Source organism: Epinephelus fuscoguttatus, linkage group LG20 (assembly GCF_011397635.1).
Source record: "Epinephelus fuscoguttatus linkage group LG20, E.fuscoguttatus.final_Chr_v1".
NCBI lineage: Eukaryota > Metazoa > Chordata > Actinopteri > Perciformes > Serranidae > Epinephelus > Epinephelus fuscoguttatus.
Window position 1 is genome coordinate 38,640,489 of NC_064771.1, and position 25,565 is coordinate 38,666,053.

Here is a 25,565-nt window from a genome sequence, read left to right on the forward strand (position 1 = left end):
AAGTTGATATTGTACATTTCTGCAAACCAACTACACGTTACATTCAAACACTAGAGTGGACACGTGTGTGTTTCGGCTGAAGCACAAACACCGCGGTTAAGGTCAGGGAAAGATCATGTTTTGGTGGCACTATCCCCGCTGGAAACACACTGATGTCTCCCCAAAAAACAGCCGCTATGTATGCCACAATCCTCGAGGGAAACACAGCAACGACTCGCTAAGTCACAACCAGTTGTGTTGTTTGTTGGTCTTGAACAGTCGTCTGCAGTTTGGCAGGCGTCTCGTCTCGGTGACACGACACCCATCACCCCCTCCACCTCCTGATGACAAAGTCAGCCCATACACTACGTCACTTTAGAAATGATTATAACACATATAAAATGTGCAAATGTAACACACATACAATACCAACATTCTCCTCTGGTGACTGGGCCAGACCAAAGGCTCTCCCCAAACCTCCCTCTTGCTGTGGCAGGTGTTTGGTATAGTCAGGTGACGCAGCGTGCAGCAGTCAGTCTTTAACACGGTGAAGCCCAGAGAAAGTGATTTTAATGCAACTAAAAAGTTTAACTTTTAACTGAAAAATTAAATGTCAAATCAAAACTATGTTGGTTGTTTAATTGTGCGACAGTTGCCTGTAACTGACTGTAAGTGTAACAGGGTGAATTAGCATTAATACATGTAACGAAGTCAAATATACATTTGTAATATTTAGTATTATAATTACACAGATTTCAGTTGCTGCACCTCTACTGTACGGTCACCTCTGGAGGTACTCTACCTACCTCTAAGACATCATCTTGGGAAACTATGTTGAACATTTCCCTGCTTTTGCTCACAATTTATGGAATTAAAAATGTATTGATTAATCAGAAAATAACCAGCAGATTAATCAATCCTGTTAACTGTGAGCTGCAGCCCTACCTTCATCCTATAGACCTTCTTATCTACCTATAAAGGGCTGTCTGTTGCCTTACCTCGCCCCTGTTGCTGTTGTGCTCCATGGGAGAGGTGAGAGACATTGCTTGTGTAGTAATTTGCGTGTTTAAGTGCTGTTAAGCTGTTTATAAGTTCATTTTTCAGCCTAAATTTATTGTATAATATTCCAACATATTCCTGTGTCACTTAATTTGCGTAGGGGCACAGGTTATACGCTCACACTTGACGGAGGATTTGTTTTTACCTCTTGTTGTCAGGTATGTTTTCTGTGTTTTGACGTACTGAACTGAATGTAACATGGTATTAGCCAGGCCTCCCTCTCACGCCTGCAGCTCGTCTGTTAACAGGAGCACGCAAGCATGAGCATATCATCCCATATTGGCCTCACTCCACTGGCTTCCTATTCCTTTTAGAATTGATTTTAAAACAGGCTAGCTCCACCCTGTCTCTCTGACCTCTTACAGCAACGTGTCCCCTTAAGGTCACTCAGGTCTGCTGACCAGTTGCTTCTGGAGGTCCCACGATCAAGGCTGAAGCACAGGGGAGACCCTGCTTTTGCAGGAGCAGCCCCTAAACTAGCTGCATATTAGGCCGGCCCCCTCGTTACCTGTTTTTAAATCACAACTTAAAACACATTTTTATTTCTTAGCTTTTAACTCGGTGTGAGAGCTGCATTCCTCTGTAACACGTGGTCTTTGTTGTAGTGTATTTCTTGTTGTGTCTCAGTCTGACTGTAAAGCACTTTGGTCAACTGCTGTTGTTTTTAAATGTGCTCTATAAATACATATTGATTAACTGACTGATTGATTGATTGACTGATGGCCGCCCTTTTGTTGTGCTCCATGAGAGAGGAGCTTGAGTTATAAGGTCATAATTGACAGAGGATTATGTTTTTACCACTTGTTGTCAGCGCCAAAGATATTCAGGGGCCTCTTCATATCAACACAACACAGACGTCACTAGAGTCCATCAGTTACATAAACCTCAGTGAGTGAAAAGGATGTTCAATGAAAAGATCATCACACTGACTGGCCTTTAAATAAATATTATTTACTATTATTATTATTTAGTTATGATCTAAATGGTCAGTTTGGGCCAACTGACACATATCCATAAAAGTCTGAGTTGTGTATTATTTTTAAAAATGTGCTTCTTTGTTCAGTTATTGTGACATTTATTTAGTTTTTTATTAAGTTATGTAGTTTCAGTGAGCAGGGTCAGTATCTTTTTTGGATCTTTATCTAAAGGATTAAGCCCTCAAACAAGCAGCTGTCTGACGAAGCTTTGTTCAAACCCATAAACTTTATTTCTAATCTCTAGAGGAGATCCCAAAGCTTCCAGAGATGCCACATTTCAGGGGAAAATATGTACGAAATGATGCACAAGACATTTAAAATATTTGCAGGTGCAGTCATGAAACACTGAGTCGTAAAGCTTTAATATAAGATTATTTTACTAATCATAAAGCCACTAACGGGGAAACAAAAATGGTTATAAATGTCTTTGTTTTATGTAAGGACGTGCAGTGATTGTGAGCGTGGGACGTCCAGCCTGAACAGAAGCTACAGTAACAGACGAGTGTGGTCGGCACACAAAAGGTCGAGTCTTGGCACATAAAGCGTGGAGGCCCGGGGGACTAAACAGTGCACCCTTGTGTCACTGCTCTTTCACTGGCCTCGCTGTGGCCTCTCACTATCACACACACTGGGTGCCAACTTTTACACACAGTCGAGAAACCATTCAGCTCCGGAAAACAGCGCTGGAATTACTGACGGTCAGATGTGTTTGGGAATGTTGAAGCTATGATGTGTTGGCAGGACAAGACGCTTTGTTCCTTCTTTCTTTCTCTCCTCCCTCTCTCCTTTTTGGACATGTGCCCAGCACAACAGCTGCCACGAGCTGTGTGGCTGAAGATGATTGGATTTATCCTGGTGGGAGTTCACTGTGGGCCAGGTGCTGCCGTGGGATCCTTCTCAGGCTGAAAACCTCGCTTTTACACACTCTTTAAATAATCATGTGGTCAGCAGTCTGTTACCTGCAGGGGCCACTTCACTGACTGCAGGACGTTGCAGTCTTTCCAGGCAGGGCACAAGGAAGTGGAGCTTTAGTGGAGTAAGACACATTATGTTCAAGAAACAGTTTGACATTTTGGAGATGTAAGATTATTTGCTTTTTTGCCGAGTGAGACAAGATGATCGACATCCATCATGTCTTTATGATAAATATGAAACTAAAGCTAGCAGCCAGTTAGCTTAGCTTAGCATCAGCCAGCCCGTCTCTGTCAGGAGCCAAAATCCACTTAGCAGCACCTCTAAAGCTCATTAACAGACAAAATCTTGTTAAACCAACTGAGTGACATCACTTACTTGTTACTAAATGAATGATTACCAGTGTTGGGCAAGTTACTCTCAAAATGTAATATATTACACATGACTAGTTTTTTGACTAATTTTAAAGTAATGAGATACTGGCAGTAGCTCAGTCCATAGGGACTTGGGTTGGGAACCGGAGGGTCACCTGTTCAAGTCCCTGTCTGGACCAAAAAATATGGAGTGTGGACTGGTGGCTGGAGAGGTGCCAGTTCACCTCCTGGGCACTGCAGAGGTGCCCTTGAGCAAGGCACCGAACCCCCCAGCCGCTCGGGGCGCCTGACCAAAGGGCAGCCCCCTCACTTTGACATCTCTCCATTTTGTGCATGTATAGGTCCTGTTTGTGCATGTGTGTCTTTCAGACCTGTGTGTAATTGACAAGCAAGAGTGAAAACATTGAATTTCCCCTCAGGGGGATTAATAAAGGAAATAAACTTAAACTTAACAATATTCTTTCACCAAAATGAGCTCAGAAAAACTGATGTTGATGTTTAAATGGATGAGGGGCGTGTTGTTTCACAGCAGCTCCAGTTTATTAGTGCTGCAGGTCTGACCCATTCATGTGTTCACATACAGTGGTTACACCTTTGTATTAAAATGAAAACTATAATAAAGACTGATTTAATAACCTGGACTCTTCAAAATAAAAGAATCTCCTTGGACACAGGGAGGGTCAGGCAGAGAATCAAAGTGTGATCCTACGACATGAAACACAATAAACAAATGTTGAGGTTAGCACAGGAAACAGAATGGCGTGTGATTAAGTCACTGTGACAAACACAAATTAGAGTTGGAGGGCCCACCTGCTGGTTCCCAGTGTATAAGAGCAGAACTGTGTGTAGGCATCGCTCTGTGATTGTAGGAGATGTGAATGGAAACACATCCAGCATATACTGACATCACCCAGATGTGCCGATCACCAAGATGAGGACAAAACAAACTGGAGGTCAGCTCCTGATCCCCACTGCTTTCAGGCAGCTTCAGGACGCAACAGCAGAACGGGACACGTTGGAGACGTTACAGGTGTATTACTGGGAACACACTGAACATGATAACACACAGTGTGGCATCACACACATGTGCAGATCACCAGCACCCTTCGATGATGTAGCGAATAATGACATGACAACACACAACAACCTTGGGATGGTATTACTTCCTGTGGCTCACTGGTGGAAGTGGAGCGATGTGGATCAGTGTGTATAATTAAAAAATGAAAACAATAAACAGAATGGTGACTGTTAATGTAATATAACCCGAAATCCTGTTGGTAACACATTACATTACTTAGTAACTGCCAAAACATAATATACTACTGTGACTGTGCATTACCCCCAACACTTATACTTACTAGGCCTAAGCTAAACTTTTATCTAAAGCTAAAGCCAACTGCCTGTTAGCTTAGCTTAGCATAAAGACTGAAAACTGGGCCAAACATCCTGGCTCTGTCCAAAGGTTACAAAATCCACCACTAACAGCAGCATTAACAAATTCATTAGTGACTGATAGCACTCATTTGTATAGCCTACTACATAAACAAAACTACTTATCACGCAACAGCTAGCACCTAGTTAGCTTAGCTTAGCTTAGTGTAGCTTAGCACAAAGACTGAAAACAGGAGAAAACAGCCTGTCACTGTTCAAAGGCAGCACAATATGCTTACTAGCACCTCTAAAGAACATTGACAAATAAATTTGTTCAACCCATTGATTGATACCACTCATTTGTATATTAAATAAATAAAACCACATCGCTACAGTTAGCAGCAGCTAGCTTAGCACAAAGACTGTAAACAGGTAAACAGCTGCCTGTCTCTGTTCAAAGGCAGCAAAATGATCCTACTGGCACTTCTAAAGCTCACTGATTGATATCACTTATTTGTATGTTTAATTCATGAATAGATATTACTGCATATTTGTACACAACAATTTCTAACAATTTAATTCAGCTGCTGCATCTTAGTGACATGATGTGAACCAAGATAAAAACATCACAAACTGTCCATCTTGCTGTCATTTCCAGAAAGTTAACTTCACATCATCATTAAATAACCGTTTCAGTTTCATTCGTCTCTATTCCAGACTATTGTTTTGTGTGTTTGTCAAAACATTTAATAAAAGTCTGACATCCTTTACTCAGTGTCAATAACAAAGTATTTCACCTGATACCGCGTCTCATTCAGTTGATTTGTACTGTGAAATAAAAGGTGAATAAAAATGGGGCCCGAACAAGACTTAAGCATCCATGAAGGACACAATATCCCATAATGTGCTCTCTCATAGTAAATTTCACGGTAAAATTATCACTCTAATTTAATGTGTGCAGTTGAGACAGAGAGCTGAAATGTGGTGTAACGTGAGCAGGGCTGCAGCGGTATAGCCCACCGTGAAACTAGTACACTGTGGTATGGAAATTAATGGTCATCATACTGTGTACATTTGCTTATAGAAAAATAAATGAAGCCAGACGGGGAATCTCAGCTGCGCACGCCCATCTCTTTCCCTCCTCGACTGCCTGACAGATTTTACACATTATTCCATTTCAGAAAAATGGTTTCAAGTTCAAGTTTTAACAGCTTAGCATTTGTTCAACCCAAAAATCTTGTGTTCATTCCTGCAAGGATCAAAACTGATTATTATAAGAATAACTGTGTAATAAATCTACAATATACCTTGAAGATTAAATCAAATATTTATTCATTTCCTGCACTGCACTGTCATTTTTAAATATTCAAATACTTCTATTGATTTTAACTGCAACTTCATGAAACTCCATTTTAAATTATTTAAAATAATCTTCTGATCTTTGCACCTCTTGTCCACACTGCTTCTGTTTCTAATGGTCTTTTTTTAATTATTTAGAATTAAGTTCACCTTTTATATCTTTTTACTCTTTATTCTTTTATTGTAAATCGATCGTGTCTTTCATTATGTTTTATTGCTCTGTAAAGCACTTTGAATTTCCCTGGTGTATGAAATTTGCTGTACAAATTAAGCTGCCTTGCCTCACCGTGATACTGTGCAACTATATTTGTTGAGACATTTCTAGTACTGTGAAAGTCTCATATTGTTGCAGCCCCTGTTCCAAGTTCATGCAAATTAAAGCACATACAGTATAAGTGATTTTACTTGAGTGGTATTGGCTTAAACGAGGTTTAACCAGGTCATTTTAACAACAATCTGCAGATGTGTGAAAATGGATGAATTATAAAAAAAAGCACAGGATGCAGATCTTTGTGCTGCAACACCGGTACAGTGAACATCAGAGAGTAAAAGCTGATTCACTCTCAGTTCTTAAAGCTCACACAACCTGTTCTTCTTAAATACTTCTGTTGTTAAATAACTCATTTGAACATCCATAAACTTCAACAGCCTGGAGAAGAATATATATTAGATTTCTATATGAGGAGGGTGTGTTCCTTCAGCCTGAGGTTTTAAACTTAAAGGAACACACCCGTGTTTCAGGCGTCCTGTTTCAGGTTTGTTCAGGTCGACGTTCATTCTGCAGTGAAATAAATTAAAGTGCTGCTGTAACTCAAGCATTTGTGAGCTGACTGTGACGGTGGATTTAGATCAGCGCTGACTGTACAAAGCACTTCACATCACCGTAATGAGTTCTCTGGAGGCCAGTTAGGACTTCAGGCTGCTCTGTTTGGAATAATCTTAAATACATGAAGACTAACTGACCGTCTGCCCCCTCACACCCAGTGTTTCATCACAGCTTCATCCAAATCAGACCAACACGTTGTGATAATTCCTCCAGATTACTGTTAAATAACTTACATCCATTCCAAGTATCTGTCTCTGTCTTTAAACAGTGTTACGAAGTCCTTCACTGGATTATACCTAAGAATATTTCGGTCCAGATATTTTATAGTTTTGTTGTTGTCCAAAGCTGACCAAAAGCAGCAGTAAATGTTTCCACTAACAAGTATGATCCTCTTCTTTGTGCCATGACAATCATCAGCAATCATCAATTTTAGATATTTTAACACATGACCCAGCTGGTAAAAACTGAACTGAGCTGATGGCTGAAGAGCAACTAAGGAATCAAACACTAGAGGGAGACATTAGAGCATCAGCAGCCTCCTCTGCTGCAGGAACTCATTAATATTTTGTTTAAAAACATTTAAATCAAACATTACCAATGTGAGCACACATGTCATAACACACCAATAATAAGCTCAGTTTCAATATATTGTGTCATGATTTATCTGAAAACTGTTTGCATGATGTCTGAAGTGGACAAACACTGAGATGAGATCATCGTCGCTTTGACGAATTCTGGAGATTTTAGAGAAATGTCATGTGATGATAAAACATCTGAAAGTGAAATCTATTGGTCAAATAAAGATATTTTTACCTCTGAAAAAAAAATTACATAAGATTTGAACATGAAGTGGTTTTAATTTTTTTCTTCAGACGAGCTGCTGCAGTTGGTCTGAGTATTTACTGGGATGTTCAGCACAACCATCTCTAGGGTTTACAGAGGATGGTCCCAAAAAGAGAAAATATCCAGTGAGCCAAAATGCCTTGTTGATGCCAGAGGTCAGAGGAGAATGGCCAGACTGGTTCAAGATGATAGAAAGGCAACAGGAAGTCAAATAAGCACTGGTTCCAACCAAGGTGTGCAGAAGAGCATCTCTGAAGCAACAACACCTTGTCCAACCTTGAAGCAGATGGGCTACAGCAGCAGAAGACCACACCAGGTGCCACTCCTGTCAGCTAACAACAGGAAACTGAGGCTACAATTCACACGGGTTTTCTCACCAAAACTGGACAATAGAAGATTGGAAAAACCACATTCAGATGGAAGCATGGATCCATCCTGCCTTGTATCAACGCTTCAGGCTGCTGCTGCTGCTGCTGGTGGTGTAATGGTGTGGGGGAGATTTTCTTAGTACCAACTGAGCATGGTTTAAACACCACAGCCTACCTGAGTATTGTTGCTGAGCGTGTCCATCCCTTTATGACCACAGTGTACCCATCTTCTGATGGCTACTTCCAGCAGGATAACGCACCATGTCACAAAGCTCACATCATCTCAAACATGACAATGAGTTCACTGTACTCCAATGGCCTCCACAGTCACCAGATCTCAGTCCAATAGAGCACCTTTGGGATGTGCTGGAACGGGAGATTCTCATCATGGATCAACTGTGTGATGTCATCATGTCAATATGGACCAACATCTCTGAGGAATGTTTCAGCACGTTGTTGAATCTGTGACACCAAGAATTAAAAAGGAGGTCCAACCTGGTACCAGCAAGGTGTACCTAATAAAGTGGCTGGTGAGTGTGTGTCTTCCATATGATCTGAGCTCACAGTAAAACCATCAGCTGTCAGTACAACAACACGTCCTGTATACACATCTCTGCAGGTGTTCACAGCATGTGTTGTTTTCCAGTTGAATATTACATCATAACGCCTGCTGTGTTTTAAACTACAAACCATGAAATAAATTAAATAACTCAACGCACATTTTTAACCTTCAGCTGATATGTTTTGGTCTCTCAGACTCCACAGTCATGTCAACAGTGTGTAGCGTCAATTATGCAGTGAAATAAAGGCACCTTGTTTTCTGTTTATCTCCTACTGTGACGTTGGAACGAAGCTGCTCAGGTGATGTCATCATTTTATAACATGAGACGTGCGTTTCAAAAACTGCTTCACATCTCTGCAGCGGCTTGAAAGACACAGCTTATGAAAACCAAAACTTCGACCACTGATTTCTTTTTTTAAAGTGACGACAGAGCTTCTGTTTGCTGCAGAGCAACATTTTGTTTCCTCTCTCCTCAGAAACAACAAAGAGATTGTTTACTTCACAAGTTTTTACTTTTAATGCCTGAAATCATGAACTTGAGTCTGACTGCTGCCGTCAACATCCTGATCGTCACCAGATACCTGGTAAGTTATACTGTGTACAATTATTACTTTGTTTTTACTGTGCAATATTCTTAGTACCTCTTATTCAACATACAATGCACATAACTGTTCACATTTCTTATGTTTATTCTTCTTGTCTTTATTCTATTGACATATAACCATTATAGCATAATATATATGTTATATTTTACAGACTCAGCACAGAGAAGATTTTAAGTACGACAATGCACATTTTTATTGTTATTTTATTGTATGTTTTTACTTTATATTCACACACAAAAAGAAAAAAGATATTTTTGGCAGATACATAGATGACGACAGGTTGTGCTGGGAGAGTGCATATTCATCCTGTAACACTGGGTGGAACCTGGACTGTAAATAAACTGGGTTTATTATTTATTTAATTGGCTGGTAAACAGACTGGGAATAATTGTGTATTAGTCGTAAACTAGTCCATAGCCATTGGTAGCTGTGTCACCTTCTACCTATGCCAGTCCTCAATGCCTATGTGCAGTTTCACATAGATTGACCACGTCAGTGAGTAGAAAAACGTGGGACAGACAGAATGACTGACTGACAGAATGACACACTGACAGTTTCCGTGATTATGTACAGCATACCATACCATGACTTAGTCATACCAAACATTAGAAACAACACCAACATTGGTCCACAGGGGGAGCCACAGCGATCGGTCGCATTTTAGCCATTTTGAAGCATTTTTCTGTTGTTATAGCGCCACCCAGTTGCCAATTAGAGTTAAATTTCTCCAGTCACCTTGAGGCGTCCTGTTCTACATATCTACCAAGTTTAGTAAAAATCCATATGGCGGTTAGGCCTAGATAAGAAATGAGCTCTCTAGCGCCCCCATTTTGTTTGATGGGCTCAATAATGGAGGGGTCCCCTCAGATTATGTGTGGTCATATGCCTACAAAGTTGCGTGGTGATGGGTGAAACCCTTGAGATGTTCTACACCTTTATGTGATGAGCCACGCCCTCCGCAATATTCATTGCCTTATAGAAGCTCAGTTTTAGGAAGTTTTCCAACTTTTGCCAAGAGGGAACTTTAGATATTGCTCCCTAGATTATGTTCACCCAGTTTCATGCAGATCGCTCAAACTTCCTAGGAAGAGATCCATTTGAAGTGTTTTTCAAAAAATTCAAAATGGCGGAAAATCTATATAAGCGGAAGTTATGGGTTCTTGAGGCAAATGTGTTCCTCATGAGGAGAGGCATCTCTGTGCAAAGTTTCATGTCTCTACCACATACGGGGCATGAGATATGCACATTCAAAGTCTGACATTTCAGTGGGTTGCTATAGCGCCCCCCTTTGGCCAATTGATGTAATATTGCTTCATTGGCATCCTCCCATGACCCTCTACCACTGTGCCAAATTTCACATGGATTGACCAAGTCAGTGAGGAGAAAAACGTGGAACAGACACACACAGAGTTTTCATCATTATATAGTAAGATATATACTTGTGTCTAAATTGAGTACTTTGATATTTTTTCTAATTCTGAGATATATGTTTTTGTATTTTATCTTTATTCTATAGGTATCCTGTTGCCATTCAACTTTCACTTTCCATCTGTGCTGTTTGAGCTGCTGTAAAGTGAATTTCCCCGCTGTAGGATCAAATAAGTTTTATCTTATCTTTAATGAATTTGGGAATTTGTTGAAACAATAATATCTGAGTTTAAGGAAGAAATGTCAAAAAAACGGGTCGCGACATATAAGTTCTACTTCTCCTTACTCCTTTTCGGACACTGTTCTCTTTGTCGTGTTTGGTTTTTTTTATTATTATTTTTTTATTTTTATTTTTATTTTTTTGGGCTCAAAATAAAGTCATTAAATACTCTTGTTTATGTGTCTCTATTCTCTACATCGGAGCAACTAATGAATCACAATTTCCCCTCAGGGATAAATAAAGTATTCATGAAAGTACTTCTGACTCTGTAAAATGTAAAGTGAGGTGGAAACTACAGATAAATTAAACTAACCTGTATTCATCTTTCTTTCTGCCAGGTGAGTTCAACTCATCCCGAGTGTTCGATTGTTCTTCATCTCCAAGAGAAAGAAGATGAGTGTAAACTACTGATGAGGACAGACGCTGCAGCTTCGCTCCGATCAGCCAGTAACACCACTGCAGGTCAACAAATACACAAAGTTTAAACGTGACAGAAACATGTCTTCCTCCGTCTGAGCACCGTGAGCTGATGATGTTGTAATTTCAGGTTGTATGACAGAGTGGGACGGAGTCAGCTGTTGGCCGGCTGCCTCTGAGGGACAGATGGTCTCTGTCCACTGTCCTCTGCTGTTACTGAAGCCTGAAACTCCTCCAGGTAAACTTCATTATATTCTTTACATACGTCACATTAATACAGTCACACTGAAGTTCTCTAAAGTTTAGTTCACTTTTCAATTACGGGTGGGCAACATGGCCCTGAAATAATATCATAATATTTCATGATATTTTTGCACAAATGATATTCGTGATGACAAATGAGTAAAAAAAATAAATTAAGAAAACAGAATTATACACAAAAACAGTTTTATCTAGTTTCACAGTTTGCTTCAAATATTCAGTAAAAACTAATATGATCTCTCATTTCTTTAGTTTGTGAACAACAACAGTAACTCAGAGTCAGATTCTGTTTCACTATCAATAGTTCAACTAAATAAACTCTAATCACGCATTTACAGGTGATAGATACGGGATTCATACTTCCCGGTCAGTAGGTGTCACTCGGCGCCCTCGCTCTCGCTCCACTCTTCAGTTCTACAGGTTGCCAGGTTGGTAAACGACAGACACTGGAGACAGCGATGTCAAGTGAAATCATGAATCTTCTCTTGTGCGCCCTGTAACACACTGTAACAATCTCCCTAAAGCATTTTTAGCTCTACTCATCACTAATGCTAACGTAATTAGTCAGTTAGGATCCTTAGTGGTGGTGGACACACGGATTCCCTGATTCAACAACGTCCTGTACACACACAAAAACACCAAAGTGTTCTTGATATTAAAACCGTAAATATATTCCTCTGTTATAATTTCCCACCAATAATAATAATAATAATAATAATAATAATAACAACAACAACAACATGATAGTTCGGCTGTACTAGATATTTGATATATTCAGCAGATTTACTTTTTTACGTCACTATTTGACAGCTCTACAACCAGAGTCCCAAAAACGCTGTTTCTAGAGAACTTGCTAAAATATCTGAAATTAACCATCATCTTTACTTTTTCTTAACATAGTTCATCTAGGTGCAGTGTGTTCACTAGTTCAGCTTTACTACATATTAGATATATTCAGTAGATCTATCTTTTAACAACTCTATTTTACAACAAGCCGGAAAAACCTACCGTCCCAAAAACGCCATTTCTAACGTATTAGCTAAAATATCGAAAATTAGCCGACATCCTTACTTTTTCTTAACATAGTTCATCTAGGTGCAGTGTCATTACTAGTTCGGCTTTACTAGATATTAGATATATTCAGCAGATATATATCTTTTTACAACCCTGCTGCGTTAGTTAGCAAACATTAACGTTAGCTTACCTGTCCAGAAGGAAAGCAGAAACCTCTGCGTGGCTTTTTAGTCCTTTTTCTGCCTTCAGCTGACACCAACGACCAAAAGCTGAACCCATGTTGATTCTGGTTTTGCTTCTCCGTTGGTCGGCTAGAATTTGCGACGGATAGCGCTGGTACGACGCCATACCTCTGCAGCTATCACAATCTGGCATCCCTTCTACACCTTTCCAGACGTCCTATGGATGTATTCTTTTTTTAAAAAAAATATGTTTTGATGAAACAGCTGTACATACGACCTTTAACAGCTCCCAAATATAAAAAATGTCTCCTGGATCGTATTTGCCACGACAGCTTTATGAGACGACATGTCAGTGTTTACAGGTTGTTTACACCGCCTCCATGTTACAAAGAAATCAGTTTTTGCAGGTTTAATTAAATTTTAATTAAAATTTCTGTCAGTTTTATCTCCCAACACAATAAATCTCTTTTTTTCACTCTTTTTTATTATTCAGCCTGAAAACAGTTCAAACATTGTATCTGAATAACCCCCCCCCCGATTCCACGAGCTCATCAAACTAAACTGAGCAGCATTACATCACCTGATTGAGTCCTAAACTAGTAATTATATCCTCAATATTGGTTTTGAATCTGTGTTTCAGGTCCCAGCTGCAGTTTGAATGTTTGAAGCTTCTCTCAGTGAAACATTTTCTCCACAGTTCTCATCACCAGAAGCTGCACAGTGAGCGGATGGAGCGAGCCGAGCGTGCCGTACTACAAGGCCTGTTACTATGAAGCTTCAGACGAAGATGAAGACGTGGGCAAAGAGGTGCAGTAGATGGAGTTCAGCAGCAGGGAAGCAGACATGTGGTTCTTCATGCCTCTGACTGATGAATATTTCATACTTTGCTCCAGAAACATTACTTTGATACGGTGAGGCTGATCTACAGCGTTGGATACGGAGCGTCTCTGGCTGCTCTGCTCGTCGCTGTCCTGCTTTTCTGCTGCTTCAGGCTGGTTTACTTTGACAACAGAAACTCAAAGACAGATCACACAGTTAAACGTCTGTAATTAAAGGTTGTGACAGTATTCCTCCTCTGTCTCTCAGGAAGCTGCTCTGCACGCGCAACTACATCCACCTCAACCTGTTTGTCACCTTCATGCTCAGAAGTCTGGCTGTGTTCATCAAAGACGTCGTGTTGTTTACAGACAGAAGCATGGACCACTGCACAGTGTCCACGGTAATGTCAGCTGACACATGCATGAATACCTTAGAGGAGAGCTAATTCCTCCAACATGAGAGCTCATTGGTTGAATATGATCTCATTAGAAGTTGTCATAACTGAAGAAGACTGATGCAAACATTGTATGTTAATGTACTGAAGGCTCATTTTTATCTAAGTACAAGAAGAGATGCACCAAACTCTGCAGCCTGACTCTGAACACATGCAGATAAGATGACGTCTGTGATGTAACGCTGTGTCCTCTGTGTCGTCTCAGCTCCGGTGCAAAGCAGCTGTGACCTTCTTCCACTTCTGTGTTGTGTCTAACTTCTGGTGGCTGCTGGTGGAGGCTCTGTACCTGCAGACTCTGCTGCTCTGCACCTTCACTCACACCACCAAGCTCTTCTGGATCTACGCCACCGTCGGCTGGGGTACGCTGTGTGTGTGTGTGCACAGATCTATGCTGACTGTGTTTGTTCACCTGTCTGATGGAGAGCTTGATGTTACAGGTGCTCCGTCAGCGACTGTTGTGATCTGGGCCCTGCTGAAATCACAGCTGGATGATGAGGGGTGAGTCAAACACAAACACATCTTATGTTTCCTATTTTAATTCTATGTGAAAGGATGGTAATATCTCCATGTGTGCAGGTGTTGGGACGACCTGGAGAGCCGCTTGTGGTGGATAATCAAGACTCCCATCCTGCTCTCCATCTTTGTGAGCACATGTCCCGCACACATCTCTGCATTTTATATTAACAAACAAAACTCTGGAGTCACATATGAACATTTCTCCCTCTGACTGTCTCCTCATAGCAGCTTGAGGAAGTTTGCTTGCTCTGGTATTTGGAGGAACAGCTCAACATTTTTGGGAAACACGTATATTTAGTTTAGTTTATTTAGTTTTGTTCCATCCAGACAGAACCAGGTGAGTTGTTTCCACCTGTTCCAGAGTGGAATTCTTTGGTGGTGTTCACATTAACGTTTGTGCACATTTGATTTAGTGTTCCTATGTTTACATCGGGTTATTATTATTAATTGATATGATTTATTACTGTAGTGTTTATGCAAACACAAACAGAGCTGCACATTTTATTTGTGGGTTTCAATATAAAAATTAATGAAATGGTTTCTTTGTGTGTGTCAGAACTTTCTGGACATTTGAAGCACATTTTAATACCATAATAATAATAATAATAATAATGATGATGATAACCATGAAAATGTTGGTCACCGTAATTGTGAAATGAAATTTTCATCCTGTTAACACATAAAAGTGGAACCAATCTTCTCATCTCACTCTCAGCATCAAAGTGAATAAGTGCGTTTCCCAAAATGTCGATCAGTTGAACCTTTAAAGCCTCCAGGTAGCTAAATATCATTGTGATTTGTACATTTTTATAATAATCTTTTTAAAAGACGAAATGATTAAAACACTGCTATTTCAGGTTCCCAGGTAGCAAAGCTGCATTTACAAGTACAGTTAGAAAAGATCTAATATTTGGAAATATTATTGTGTAATAAGGCACATCATAATATTGTTGGTGGCATTACTGTTGAAAATGAATCTCTTTATTAGGAATGCACAATAATATCTGCACGTCAGCAGTACTGGCTGATACTGGCGTTATAATTAACTATTAAATCGTCCAACATGCTTTTTCTTATTTTGAAAATGAATGCATATTACACATACAATTAAAAGTACTATTGTGCTTCATGTCTCCATCTGCTGGCGGGCCGTCACAATAACAGTATGTATGTATAATATGATGTTCATTCCACCACAGAAGAGACTTGATGATGATCAGTGAAATTAGGTGGATTTATTGATATCGGTTTTATGTTATTGGTCAAATAAGTTGTTATATATCGGCATATTGTATATCTGCAAAAAAAATCCCTAAATCCCAAAAATCCAACATGGTGCATCCCTACTCTTTTTTTTAATTATTATTAAAAAAAACATTAATAATAAAAATTGAAAATTGAATTATACTGTTTCATTTGTAGTTTAACGTCTGTGTGTGATCTGATCCACAGATCAACCTCATGATCTTCCTGAACATCAGCAGGATCATCGTTCAAAAGACAAAAGCCACACATGTGAACCAGAGTGAGACACACCTGTACAGGTGAGACCCTGGGGCCAGCTGCACAAAACACCTTAAGTTAAGATTTGCCTTAAAGTCCATCTCAAGATTTTCTGAAAATAAAATCAGCTGCACCATCAGGTTTCCTTAAATGTTTACTTAAGCATTTAAGGTTTTCTCCTTAACTTGGTGTTACACTTAAAGAATCCCTTAACCTTAGTTAAACCATTGCACAAAAGACTTAAGGTATCACAAGCTTGAGCACAAGCACACAAATGGTTGTCATGGAAACTGTAGTATTTTACCACTGTAAAATCTTTCAATGCAGTAAATGCCTTTGTTGTTGTTGTTGTTTTGACGTAACTATGGAAACCTTCTCGGGGATTCTGTCCCTCAGCTAAGGAAAAATTAAGTGTCATACTTACAGTATGGAGAGAACTTTAGGTGTTTGTGCAGCTGGCTCCTGTTATTGATCCATTATTCCCTCATCTGTTCTTCACCTCACTCTGTCAGTGTGTCTCTGGTCTTTGACCGTCCTCTGCTGCCCTCTGCAGGACACTGCTGCGCTCCACTCTGCTCCTCATCCCTCTGTTCGGTGTTCACTACGTGGTGTTTGCACTGATCCCAGAACACGTTGGCGTCGGGCCGCGACTCTACTTTGAATTAGTTTTAGGCTCCTTCCAGGTAACACATCTGACACACCACTGGATTAAAAGATTCAGTTAATAGTTTGTTTTATTGTTATTTAATACCCTACAAGAAGATTAATTTGAAGATAAAATTCTGAACTAATTGTTTGGTCTGAAAAATGTCAGAAAAGAGTGAAAGTTGAAACCCAAAGATTATTTTATTACATCACTTTGACTGCTTTACATTTTTATGTCAAATTTATTGATATTTTTTAGACCAAACAATTGTTTTCTTAATTAATCAATTGTTTGTCTGGCACATGGTCCAGAACCCAAAAATATGTACCTTACTGTCATATCTCACAAATATAAATAAAAAAAGTCAAACATTTGCTGCTTCTCAAATGTGAGGATTTATTAGATTGGAAAATGACTTCAATGATTAAACAATGAATCACCTGCTGGCTGCAGCTGTAGAGATGTAAAATAATTACAGTACTTTCCTAACTGATTTTTCATCTTGCCTCAGGGTTTTATTGTCGCTCTGCTGTACTGCTTTCTAAACGGAGAGGTAAAACAAGTCTGCACAATAAAAAGAATGACTTCAGAGTCAGGTTTGTCACAGTTAATTAAAATTATTACTCATCATTATCTTTCAGGTCCAAAAAGAGATCCAGAGGACGATGAGACGGTGCTGGCCTGAAAGAAGAAGTAACACTATCAATCTTCCAACTCAAGAATTCGTCCCCTGAAGTCCAAATACAGAAAATACTGCAGTTTGGTGCTCGTTAGTTTTTGGACCACAGCTCAATGATTTAAAATATTGTCTTTGCACTCGTTTGTGAAGCTTCTGAGAACAACAGAGCTGCTTCTAAATAATCTGGAGGATGTAGTTCACTTATTGAATATAGCTTTGACTAATCTGAGGCAACATTAACCTTCCAGAGGACGCCATTAGACAACCACAGACAACAGAGCCAGTGGTGTATGGTAGTTAGGACCAGCCCCCGTGCAATATTTGGCATCTGAACTAGCTTGACACTGGACATCTACGTACAACAGCGGAGATCTGTGTATGACAAACATACCAAATTAAATTAGAAAGTATTCATTCAATTAACTTAGTTTATTTGTAGTTTTATAGTGTATGTAAAGTAAACATATCATTTTAGTGTAGTATAGACTGAAAGGGACTCTTTCACAATTAAAAAAAACATAATGGAGACAGGTTTGCTTTTACGACGGCACATACAGCAGTTGGCCCCACTTTTGTAATTTGGCATGAGTTCTTCTTTGAACATGGGTGTACGTATTTCGGAGGTGGAAATCTGAATGAGTGACAGGAGCCTGTTCTCTCCATGGGCCCCGTCATCCCATGGGCCCCGGTGCAACCACACACATCTATATTTACACCCTTGAACAGAGCCATCTTTCATGTGAACATTAACATTATCCTCCTTTACTTGTAGCAGTGTTGAATCATGGTGAAACTGTGAGTACATCACTCTCTTCAGTGGTGCTACAGAACATGTTGATGCATGTGGTTATGTTACGTTATGGTGGCTGTAAAATTGTATTTATAAGAAAATAAGATAAGTTAGTTTGTTATCATTCAGCATGTGTGACAAGTTTCTCCTGACTGAAAACAGTCCAACTACAAACAGCTCTCGTGCATCAGGCTGACACCTGGTGGTCAGTGCATCACATTTACACCTGACGACAAACACACAATCTCCTCCTCTGTTTTAAGTTTGGTTTATGAGCTCAGAAATGTGCGCTGGAGTCAGACCACAGAGAGGTTTAAAAGATCTTGAGTACAATCCTGAGGTACTTCTACTTTACGCAAGATTTGTGCTTCATTCTTGCCAAGAAATAAGATCAGCACACTGAGCTCTTTGTCACCTTGTTTCCTTTCATATAAACCTACTTAAGGCTCAACCTGTGAGGTCACTGCTGTGGAGAGTTTCACTTCCTGGAACAAAAACTTTTAATAAATACTTTCAAAATAAGATGACAGAATGTTTTTTTTTTTTTTCAAGTATCAATCAAATACCTGTTTCCATCTCTGGTTCTGATCGGCACTGATGGAAACACAACACCTGGGTGAACACGCTAATGTTAGCCCCTTGACCACTGTGATGCCACGGCGCACCATCACAACACCCCGTCCACCTCCGCCCGAGCAGTGCTCAAACATCGATGGAAATACATCTGCATCAAACTACAAAGAGAGACTGAATAAGGAAGAGATAGTACAAGTATGAGTGAGTATGTATCTGTGCTGTTTTCTGCTGTTCATTAACCTGTTTTCAGGCCTGTCTGTGATGTCGACCGTGACACACGTGAGCTGTGTGCACAGCACTGGTCTGATGTCACTGGGAGGAGTCTACAGTATATTTTTAGTGGGTTTTCATTTGTTTAAAAAAAACCTGCATACATGTGGTAATTTTGATGGAAAAGGGTCCAGGTCTCATTTATCCAGTCGTATGCTCAGTCCCTCCCAAACACATTTTAGCATTTATGCTAAAACATTTTGATGATTATCAAAACACACCAAATGCCTGTGTTTGGGACGTCCTGAACATATGACTGGATAAATGAGACACGGACTGTACTGCAGGAGTTTGTACGTGGATATTTTTGATACAGTTTTGCTCCTCTTCACTTCAGTTCATAAAGAATAGGGACCTTTTTTTGGATTCTTTCTTTCGTTCACCATGGAAATGTGAATTTGGCCAGGCTACAGTGACTTATTTGGGTAAAGTCGTGGGCTGTGGCCAAATTAAACCTGTGAACTCCAAAGTTGAGGCCATCCTGTCCTTCCCTGCTCCAGGTTCTTGATGCGAGCTGCGCCGTTTCCTGCGGATCGCAGGATATTACAGAAGCTTCTGTAAAAACTTTTCGGCTATTGCAGCTCCGCTCACTGACTTGTTAAGTCCCAAATCACCTTTTCACTGGTCTCTGAGTTGCCAGCGTGCATTTGAGTGTATAAAATCTTTGTTAACGAACGCTCCGGTCCTTGCTGTACCTGTTTGATCGACTGTTTAAAATGTTTGTTGATGCGAGTGATGTGGGGTCAAGTGGTGTCCTGCTGCAGGACGGAGATGATGGGATAGAGCATCCGGTCTCCTGTTTCTGTAAGAAATGTAACCGCCATCAACGAGTCTACTCCACAATTGAGAAGGAGGCATAAGGCTTGTTTCCACTGAAGAAGTTCCTGGCACTATTTGGGGGGCAGGAACTACTACAGGAACGTCCTCTCACTCGGCCCTCTCAACCGCTGTGTCTCCACTGAGAGAGCGGAGTACGAGGAAGGTTCCTGTAAAGTTACGGGCTCTGTATGTGACGTAATCATTGCACAACCATTTTGACCGGGGCGACGTAGTGGCGTAGGGACGCCGTTAGTCGTTAGCGGTGTCTGTAATAACTCACTAAACTCACAAAGTGGTCCGTGAAAAAAATATTTTTTCCAGTGGATGTCTTAGTTACAACATGATTGAGCTAACTGGAGTAGTTTCATGTCGTATCCGACAACGGGAGGCTTTTAACAGATGATTCCTGATGTTAGCTTTGCTGCTGCTGTTAGCTGTCCCTGTCAGCTGATGCTTTCTAGACATCGTGATTTCCCAAAACTGAATAAATACCACACATAGCAACACAAAACTGCTTTGCTAGCTCAATCATGTTGTAACTAAGATATCTGCTGGAAAAGATATTTTTTTCACGGACCGTTTATCGAGTTATTACAGACACCGCTAACAGCTAACGGTTAGCCCAGCTAATCTACAATAACCATGTTATTAATTACAAAACGTCACATCCTGCCTTGAGTATATCCAATCAGCACCAAGTAATCCCCAAGCCCCAGCCAGGAGTCTCTCTGGGCCGGAGTACCTACTCCGAGGCAGGGACTTGTTTAGCCCCTGTAAAAGTTCAGGAACTCTGTCCTTCGGGGGTGGTTCCTGCGGTGGAGACACGCACCAACGGCCCCAGCCCCGTAAAATTACCCCGAAGTTCCTGCGGTGGAAACGGGCCTATTGGTGCTGATTCTGGCTTTAAAACAATTTGAGGTCTATGTCAGGTCCACCAGTACGCCTCAGATGCGAAACACTAACCAGAGACTCATGTGATGGGCCCTGTTTTTACAGGGGTTCAATGTAGAAATCAAGCATGTAAAAGGTTTTGACCAGGACCTCCGTCCCTCTTTTGTTTATGGTTTGTGTTTATTTAACTAAAGTATTATTGATTAAAAAAAATAAAGAGTTTGTTTTGGCAATAGTCGGTGTGGTGTCCGTTATGTTCGGTCTCCCTTTGAGCCTTTTGTGTTGTTTATGGAGACCGTAACAGCATGTGAGGAAAATTATTTCCTTCAGGAATTTAAGTTAACAGGAAGTGAGTAACTGAAATACAAGCAGTCATTTGGGGATGAAGAATTATGTTAAGTAAAAATACAAAATCATTAGCATTACAATATACTTAAGTATTCTGTATGCAGAGTGCTGGATTTCAGAATAACTATATAAGTTGATTAGTCAGTTACTGCTGCATTAATGTGTTCATTACTTTGATGTTAAAGTTGGTAAAAGTGGAGTTCATTTTTTTTTTACTTCTAAGACTGTTCAGTAGCTTTATCTACATTCTCAGAACCCATCGGCTGTATTTGGCGTCTGACTTCCGGCAGACGGCGATACAGCCTCTGCGGGCAGACCCCCAATTTTTTGGCATTCCAGTTTGACTTGGGCGGAGGAGGCGAATTTCCATTTCCGACTTCCGTTTATATATAAGTAAACATGCTTAACCATTGCGATGGATTCAGAGTTTGCAGTGATGCCAATTATGTTCCACCTCATTAGTTCACGGACCGGCTCAAACGTGATTGGTCAATATCACGCAGACTACAAACAGCCTACAACCGGAAACCAGGGCTCTTCCGCTCTTCTTCCGGAGGCAAGATCTCCGGAGTCTACTTTATCTATAATAATACATCATCATTTATCAGGTTAATTATAATTTGTAAAAAATAATCTAAATTTGCAAAGTAACTGAAAGAATCAAACAAATTAAATGGGAAAAAAAGTTCAAGATTCCCCTCTGAAAGCTGCAGAGTAGAAATATAAATTAGCATAAAATGGAAATACTTCAGTACAAGTGCTGCAAAAATGTACTTCAGTACAGTCCCTGAGTAAATGTGCTTAGTTTGATGGCTCCCAGATCTCCTCAGAAAATAAGAGACTTGCATGGTGAGAGGACTTAAACAGCAAAATCTCAGTCGAGGACGTGCAGAGAATCTGCTTCAAAGCTAGAACACAATCCATAAACACCCATTTTAAATGAAGTGGATAATCCCAAGACCCCTGACATATGTAATAAATGTGGAATAAAGGTCACACTACTTCATTGCTTATGGGACTGCCCTTGTGACATAGACTTGTAGGTGCCTTGTTTTGTTACCTATCTAAGGTAACTGTAGCTTTTGGCCGGGAGCAGATACCATCAGGTCGTACCCGACTGTCACTGTGTGTTTCGGCCCTCAACCACAACACAGTCTAGTTGGAGGGCTGGTAGTGATTGGCCAAATCACTGCCTATCTGCTCCTGGCCTCCAGCTTTCCTCCTCTCTCTTACTCTAAATCCAACAGGAGGCTCGTTCAGCCTCCTCCCCCATCTTGCCAGCAGCTTGTTTTTTTGCTCCTTTCGTCAAGGTCCAGAGCTGACAATTGCCATGCTGACTTGGCTGGGAAACCTCTGTATCTGATCTCCACCAGAAAAGCCACACCTGCCAACCCTTGTCCTTACAATCCTGGACTAAGGACTGGTACTTCAAGGCCGTCCTCTGGTGGGCCACTTCGCAGCCTTCCTCCCATGGCACTGTTAGCTCGACCAGAATTATCTTCTGGTCTTTGGTTGACCACAGCACGATGTCTGGCCGGAGGGTTGTGTGCACCACCTCCGGGAACTGTAGCCTTCTTCCCACATGAACCGCCATCTCCCAGGAACTGGCGGCTTGCAGCAGATTGGATTTTGCTCTCTTGGTTGAGAAGGGCTTGACTCCCTCCTTGATGAAGGAGATTGTCCTCTTTGAGGTCGTGCAGGCCAGCCTTTCTTGCATCTCTCCTGCTCTGGTATGTCAGCGAGGGATAGAAGGACTTTATCGTGGCACCACCTATACTGTCCTTGGCTTAGAGCTGTTTTGCACCCGGATAGTATGTGCGCCAGTGTCCCTCACTGACCACAGAGCTTGCAGAGCCAATCATCTCTCAGTCCCCATGTGTGCAGATGTGATGGCGATGGAAAGGTGTCATAAACTGACTGCAAGAGGAAGGAAATGCGGTCGGGCTCCAGTCTCCATAGTTCTGCCCAAGAGATCTTCCGCTTGAGCAGATCCCATTTGGTCCAGGCACTCTCGCCTCTCCTCCTCTTGGGTCCGAACTTCCGTCTGGACCATGTCCCGCCTGGTCCTTGCATTTGCGACTCCCCACTGTTGGAAGTGTGCAGAGCCGAGGCGTTGCCGCTGGACACATGGGTTGCCAATGATGCCTCGCAGCTTTAGACAGCTAACTGCTTGCTTTATGACCACATTGACTGCCAACTTGCCCCCATACCTGGTTGTGACGCCTGCTTGCTTCACCAGGTCATCGTTGGAGTCTCTGAGGCTTAGTTTGACTCTGCATTTCGCAACCTTGAACTCCTCCATGGCTGATGACAGGGGGAGTTGTAGGCACCCAGACCGGATGTAAAGGCCCACTGAGGAGAAGCTTGGTGGGACTCCCAGCCATCTCCGCAGGCGCTTGTTGATCTTCCTTTCAATGCCCTCTACGGTAGTCATGGAGAACTCATAAACTGGGAAGAGCCAAAGCAACCTGGGCAGGAGGCCGTGCTGGTACAGCCAGGTCTTGAATTTGCCTGGAAGTTCGGACTTGTCAATCTTCCTCAGCCAATCCTCTGTCTGCTCCACCCCATTGGAGACATTAGTGCCATCAGTCAGGGACGCATTGGACCACTTCCCCAAGCCCTTTACTCAAAGCCCAAATAACCAGGCGTTCTGGACTCAGGTTTTGGATATCTTTTCACACGTCACAGGTGTTAAGGTGTCTGTACGCCCCAAACTGTATCTTTGCAAAACTTTCTGTAAAATGTCAACTAAGCAAGGCAGATAAGAAAATGACACTACAACCAGACTCTGGATATCTACCATTAGACCAGGTTTACAAGCCTGGCTTGCAGGACTGTTGCACTCTGCTGCCCTTACTTTTATGATTTAGGGTAAAAGTTCCACTTTTGATAAGATATGGGGATGTTTTATGACGACGTACACAGAAGTCGACTTGTCTTCATTACTATCCCTTTCATACACAGTGGTCACTGCATCAGACAGCTATTTAAAAGCCATTTTCTTGTATCTGCATTAGGGATGTCACAATACCAAAAATTCAGTAGTCGGTGCAGATACTAGTAAAATTACACGATACCAAAGTCGATACCACAGTAAAAAAAAAAAAATCCTAAGATCCCATGTACTGAAACAAGAAATACTTTATTAAATATCTGCATATAAAATAACATTTCTATCACCAGATTGATATTACTTATATTTTTTCCTTTCTCTTTTCCTCTTTACCTATTTTTCGTTGTAAAAAACTGGTTTCATTTATTGTTTGTCCTGTCCGGTGCAAACAGTGTTTTTTGACGTCCGTTGTCCAGTTGTGGAAAAATCAAACGCCCCAGTACAATAAATCAATCAGCACGCACGGACAAAGCTCTGCACGGAGCACGGACGGTTCAGAAGCAATTTGGAACGAGTTAAAAACAATTAATAAACAGACAAAGTGGTGTTTAAAACTGAATATATTGCTAGCAGATCTATTTTCTGGCCTAAAGTGCGGCCGTGACTGGTTCTGCATGTGGGCTTTAGCAGGCAGCCGCTCTCTCCTCTTCCTCGTCACCCCCTTGCTCTGAATGTAGGCATGGACTGTAGCGCTATATGGTGTGTACTGCCCCCATCAGTTCCAGAAGAGTCATAGCACCGATTCTTACGCTGGTATCGGTTCTTCCAGTTTTTCAAAAATGAGTATCGCCAGGTATTTTTCATCATGGCATCAAAAGGTATCGCGAGTATCAGTTCTCATGACATCACTAATCTGCATGGCTTTTGCTGCTATAGTTGCATTAAAGTCACTACAGTGAGTGGACCCACCTCCGTCATGCTATACACTGCCACCCACTGGCCAGGTGTTGTCAGTGCAACACAAAGCTCTCAAGAACAAGATGGCCGACAAAACACAAGCGATGTTGTGCAGCTCAAGAATATCTTGCCAGTCCTTCTATAATGGGAGACCCTGGTAGATAAATGGAATCTGGTAATATCACGTAACATCTCAGGTGTGATACGGTTGTTAAATTTTCCAAGTATCAATTTTATGTTGTGAGGAAATTACAATTAATCATCTGTTCATTAAACTAGACATCGTGCATCACTGGCTATATTTCAACTACAATTAATACGATTACTGAAACTTTGCTGTTCTTGAAAATACATCTTCCATCTGCAGTGATTTTTTGGGGAGTATAAATCAGTTCATTTAAGTTATTAGAATGTAATGTACAGAAACAGTATTTCAATATTTTTCCATAAATTGTTCATTGAAAAAATGATATAGTTCAACAGAGGGAGGTGGGGGGGTGGGGGGGGGGAAGCTGAGGAGTCAGGAGCAAAGTTCACCTCCTTTACATGGCACTGTATAGCATCAGAACTTAAATGTGAACACACGAGTTTAACAGCATTAAAAATTATGTTTTTTATACTTTAACATGACATTTATCATTCTTTGAATTGATTTATATTTCCTCAGCTGAAAACTTAAACGCACTCAATGGGTCACAATAATAATA

At 40.9% G+C, this 25,565-nt stretch overlaps 1 protein-coding gene across 1 annotated transcript; it reads left to right on the top strand.

Moving 5' to 3' along the window:
* Window positions 1-11,030: 11,030 nt before the first annotated feature.
* ghrhr2 (growth hormone releasing hormone receptor 2) lies at window positions 11,031-18,548 on the top strand. The gene is made up of 12 exons (XM_049564392.1): window positions 11,031-11,345; window positions 11,431-11,538; window positions 13,455-13,564; window positions 13,651-13,752; window positions 13,848-13,976; window positions 14,236-14,389; window positions 14,468-14,528; window positions 14,607-14,673; window positions 15,999-16,090; window positions 16,603-16,732; window positions 17,207-17,248; window positions 17,337-18,548. The coding sequence occupies exons 1-12, from the start codon at window positions 11,294-11,296 to the stop codon at window positions 17,427-17,429; spliced, it is 1,140 nt and encodes a 379-aa protein (XP_049420349.1). The 5' UTR covers window positions 11,031-11,293; the 3' UTR covers window positions 17,430-18,548.
* Window positions 18,549-25,565: the final 7,017 nt, after the last annotated feature.

Coding starts and splice junctions, on each gene's coding strand:
- ghrhr2 (XM_049564392.1), top strand. CDS start 11,294: ATGAGGACAGACGCTGCAGCTTCGCTCCGATCAGCCAGTAACACCACT. Junction 13,565..13,650: donor ATGAAGACGTGGGCAAAGAG/GTGCAGTAGATG, acceptor ACTTTGCTCCAG/AAACATTACTTTGATACGGT. Junction 13,977..14,235: donor ACCACTGCACAGTGTCCACG/GTAATGTCAGCT, acceptor GTGTCGTCTCAG/CTCCGGTGCAAAGCAGCTGT.